General features: G+C 44.3%; 2 protein-coding genes across 2 annotated transcripts in view; one reads left to right on the top strand and one right to left on the bottom strand.

Annotated features, from left to right (window-relative positions):
- The first annotated feature begins 624 nt into the window (after nucleotides 1–624).
- On the top strand, nucleotides 625–2,368 carry LOC109622810 (ATP-dependent RNA helicase DDX47). Its single transcript, XM_020077252.3, has 2 exons — nucleotides 625–950; nucleotides 1,013–2,368. Exons 1-2 carry the CDS (start codon nucleotides 759–761, stop codon nucleotides 2,312–2,314), a joined length of 1,494 nt encoding a protein of 497 aa, XP_019932811.3. The 5' UTR covers nucleotides 625–758; the 3' UTR covers nucleotides 2,315–2,368.
- A 568-nt stretch (nucleotides 2,369–2,936) lies between these two features.
- LOC115254017 (transcription factor E2F5) overlaps nucleotides 2,937–4,919 on the bottom strand; it is a 28,421-nt gene continuing 26,438 nt past the window's right edge. The window contains exon 3 of the mRNA XM_029858929.2: nucleotides 2,937–4,140. Within this exon, the coding sequence (XP_029714789.2) occupies nucleotides 3,387–4,140 (754 nt within the window). The 3' untranslated portion in view covers nucleotides 2,937–3,386. The remainder of the gene's footprint in view (nucleotides 4,141–4,919) is intronic.

The raw sequence follows: 4,919 nt of genomic DNA, 5'->3' as shown, positions 1-4,919 counted from the left end.
CCTTTACTGTTATCTCGGATACTTTGAGAAATGGTTAAATGACAATTGCTAATAGTCATCAACAGTATGAGAAACACTGCCTTTACTGTTAGCGATTATGCGGGTTATGCTTACACTAATAAAAATAATCTTCAAGCAGTCTTATGAATTGTAAGAGCGTCAACTTTATAAACTTAAAGTTTGCAATTTTATCAGTGTAGATTTGCATTAGTGTTCGTGACACCGCGCTGCGAGAACTCAATAGTCCATTTTACGAGCCGATTTTATGAATGAATTTTGACAGAAGGTAGCGTCCAATAACCCGTGAAAACCAATACATCATCAACATTGTTGTCACTTCGTAAAATGGCTCATTCAACTCGCATTCAACACACTTTTTAATAGTGGTTTCGCAGCGCGGTGTCACGAACACTAATGCAAATCTACTGGTTGAAAATATGCCCATTTGATTTTGCTGGGAACAGCTGATCTTTGTTTACTATTTTCAACCAGTAACTCAAGTGGTGTTCGTGTAATGCAGCGTGTACGTACACGCAACACTACTAAAAGCAGAAACCACTATAAATTTGAACGAGCGTGTATGTCGACTTTGTCGGCTCCGTCCGCTGTTTACCTCGTGAAACGTCAGTGTTCCTCTCTTTTGCTTTTCCGAAACACGTTTTCTTTCAACAGTGGAAGTTTAGGTACCGCATTTTCTCGTAAAATCCTCGAAAATAAGTGCATTTCGTGGTTAAAAAATACCCCGAATCGTAAGCACAATGTCGAGCTCGGACAGTGATAATGAAAATCTAACAGATATGGAGGAGGAAAATCAGATAAACGCCGACTCCGATTCAAACGAATCGTCCCCGCAGAACGGTGGCTCCGACAGCAATGATGACGATAGTGACGACGATAACAAAAACGGAACCGCCGAATCGGAAGAAAAGCAAGTTACTTGGGAGGATATGGTAGGTATATTTCTGGTTTATATCGATGATCGTTTAACAGAACAGAAATATGATAATTTTAGGGTTTGATAGACACGCTATGCGAGGCGTGCAGAGCCTTGAAATGGAAAGCCCCATCGAAGATCCAAAAAGAAGCAATTCCCTTGGCACTGCAGGGAAAGGATGTCATCGGTTTGGCGGAGACCGGGTCTGGCAAAACCGGTGCTTTTGCTTTGCCGATATTGCAAGCATTGTTGGAAAATCCCCAGCGCTACTTTGCCGTCATTCTGACTCCGACGCGTGAACTGGCCTACCAGATATCGGAACAATTTGAAGCCCTGGGGGCATCGATTGGAATCAAGTGTTGTGTCATTGTCGGCGGAATGGATATGGTGTCGCAGGCTTTACACTTGGCCAGGAAGCCGCACATAATTATTGCCACTCCTGGACGTTTGGTGGACCATCTGGAGAACACAAAAGGATTTAATCTGAAGGCGGTTAAGTACCTGGTTATGGACGAAGCGGATCGTATCCTCAATTTGGACTTTGAGGTAGAATTGGAGAAAATTCTGAAGGTCATTCCACGAGAGAGACGGACGTTTCTGTTCAGTGCTACTATGACGAAAAAGGTCAAGAAGCTGGAACGAGCTTCTCTTAAGGATCCCGTCAAAGTGGAAGTTTCCAGCAAGTATCAAACGGTCGAGAAGCTGTTGCAGTACTACATTTTCATACCGGCCAAGTACAAGGACGTGTATTTGGTGCATATTCTGAACGAGCTGGCTGGAAACAGTTTTATGATTTTCTGCAGTACCTGTAACAACACCGTTCGAACGGCACTTATGTTACGAGCCCTTGGATTGGCTGCAGTTCCTTTGCATGGTCAAATGTCGCAGAACAAGCGCCTGGCCGCGCTTAACAAATTCAAAGGTAAAAACCGGCAGATTCTGATATCGACCGACGTTGCATCTCGTGGTTTGGACATTCCCCACGTAGACGTAGTGCTCAATTTTGATATTCCAACGCACAGCAAGGATTACATCCATCGCGTGGGAAGAACGGCTCGAGCGGGCCGTGCCGGTAAAGCCGTTACCTTTGTGACCCAGTACGACGTGGAGTTGTATCAGAGAATCGAACACTTGCTCGGCAAGAAGCTGCCGCAGTTCAAATGCGAAGAGGACGAAGTGATGGCCCTCCAGGAACGGGTCGGTGAAGCGCAACGAACAGCCCGGCTAGAACTCAAAGACATCGACGACCGGAAAGGTGCCAAGGGCAAGAAGCGTGGCCGTGGCGGAGACTCCGACGATGACGATACGGAACAGTTCAACGGCGTCAGGAAGCGTATCAAAAAGGGAGGAAAAGGTGGGAAAGGTAAGTTCAAAAAGTAAATTCTTGTGTGTAATGCACCCCTGCTATTAAATCGCAAGAGTTCAACGATGCTAGTCGCTTTTTATAATTCTGCTGAGAAATCCGTTCACCCTAATAAGATATCGCTGGCGATGTTAGTTAGTTTAATCCCAGCAATTGCTATCCCTATCTCTTCGAGAGATCGGCCGTGCTGCGGCCAACCTTAGGGAAGACCGTGTAACCAACTGCGGTGGGAATTTAAGTCGTAGGCTGACAGGTAAAGGGAGAATTCCTGAGCGTTCGGGGTTTGGTATGTGACACTACTCTTCTGCCTATGATCGCATAACTGTCCCATATGAATAGGAAATCCAGCAAATACGGGACTGATATGCAGCCATAAGCTGTCTTAGTGTTGGAAGTCATACATTTACAATGGATAAATCATGTCCTTATCACTACGAATGAAACCCGAAGCTTTCGTCAACCAACGAACGTACAACGAAATCGTTCGTAGTGTGAACTTCCAAACAGCGATGAATTAAATTATGTGGCACGAGCAGAGCAATCGCAAGGCTGTCATGGGAATGAAGTATTGATCGTCGAAGAAGCTGCGATTTCACTTCGGGATTGTCATCACTTTGCTAATATTACAAATATCAACAGTTATTGCAACAATGTTTTTTACAATTTATTAGCTTGCTAAATATAGGAGTGCGCCATGAGTTGTCAGAAAATGGAAATTAAAATATTGTGTGATGGTTGTCCGTTAGTCGAAATAGATACAAAACATAATCGTCTAATAATTTAGAGCGACATCCATCAATTACGTATTGCGGAGATTAAAATTTTCAATTATTTTCTAAAATATATTCTCATGCGCTTTGATTACGCATCGCAATTCATGGACGGCGCTTAATACATAAATTAGCTTAATCTAAACATGGAGTTTTTGCATTTTCGGTGGAAGAAAATTTTGACTTTCACAATTACATCTACAACAATTACACCTAAACAGAAAATTGATTTACATCTAACGGATTTTCTTTTTCACGTTTCAAACGGGTGTTTTTGGTTTACCTCGGTGCTTTTCGCTGCTGGAACTCTCTGACTAGGCTACTTGGCACCGCTTGAGGACGGACATGATAGATCGAACAGTTCAGGTACACCTTCGTTGGCCGCTAAGCAGAAAGTGTAGCTGCAGCTTTCGGGGGGATTCAGCGCAATAAAGGGTGAATCGACATCACCAGTTTGGTTACCTTGGTGTAAGGTTTGCGTATGAAACCGGCTTAATCTAGTGAGATCATTTCCAAAAAGCATATTTGCGTCCAGCTGCAGCTCCAAACGTTCCTGTTCATCGGAATCATCCGTCGGCGCTATTCGCTCCGAATTTGAGTCCGGCTCGTAGCAGACATTCATTGCACTTTTCTCGTCCCGCCTGCAGGCTTCAAGCCGTCTGTACGGATGCTTGTTCTGAGTACGCCGGATGTTGGCCCTCCTCATCGGCCTACTGAAGCAGGCTCCATTCGGCTCGCGAAGTAATCTCACATCCAAAGGCAGCCCTAGTTTGCCTGATGAAATGCGAAGTGTTTTGGAGTTTTTGTCGATTGACGTAGATTCATTTGATTCATCGGATTTCCTGACGAGAATGTTTGTAGTTTGTTCCCCAAAAACGTCCGTAATGTCTTCGCTTGTGACATACGCGTAGGATGCAGACGATTCATTGGTACGGATAATATCCGTACACTGCTGGATAATTTTTATCCGCTTATCTATACCGGCTTCAAACTGAAGGAGCGCACTCCGGTCATGCTTCAGCAAACGCATTTTTCGCGTTACATCCCGTGGATCAGGAGTTAAAGAATCCCCGCTGAAAATAAACAGTTTCTGCATGTTAGTTTGGATAGTAGGCTATTGAAGTTCAGACGATCATAAAAATCCAGATATAGTTTAGACTAACCCTTTGGAGCCGGAGGGGTCATATATGACCCCGGCGATGAAACCGAGCATAACAAACGAGTTCGACACCAGCGAGGTTGCGTCGACAGCGGCGAAAAAACTCGGCTCCAAAAGGCTAAGTCACACTCATTTCCAAGAAGTTTTGGGCCCAGAATCCCGCAAATGGCAAACAGTGGAAATACGATTATTGAGATGAGAGGCTGATTGGCAGAGAGCACCGGTTGACCTGGCGTATTGCTTTCCTTGAAGTAGAAGATTTGTGGGAAGCGGTCGAGCTCAAGAAGAAGGACGATGGAACCTTGGAAGTTGTTGATCCGGCAAAGAAAAAGATGGCTAGAAAGAAAATCATTTTATTCTTGGAGCCGAAGAACTACTATCATGACCATGTTCGAGATGCAACCACAGCTCTGGAAGTTTGGCAAAAGCTTACCAGCGCGTTTGAAGAGACACAACTCACCCGCGAAGTTGGATTACTGTACATGCTTAGGGTTCATTTAAATATTACGTAACGCAAAATTTGGCAATTTCAGACCCCCTCCCTCCCCCACATAACAAATTTTGTATGAAAAATTTCGAAATTTTGTATGAAGCGTAACACAGCGCTAGACCCTCACCCTCCCCCTTAGCGTTACGTAATATTTGAATTTACCCTTATAGAACCGACCTGAAATCTTGCGGATCAATGGAGAG

The sequence above is a fragment of the Aedes albopictus genome, chromosome 2 (assembly GCF_035046485.1).
Source record: "Aedes albopictus strain Foshan chromosome 2, AalbF5, whole genome shotgun sequence".
Classification (NCBI taxonomy): Eukaryota; Metazoa; Arthropoda; class Insecta; order Diptera; family Culicidae; genus Aedes; species Aedes albopictus.
This window is presented reverse-complemented; position numbering and strand designations above follow the sequence as displayed.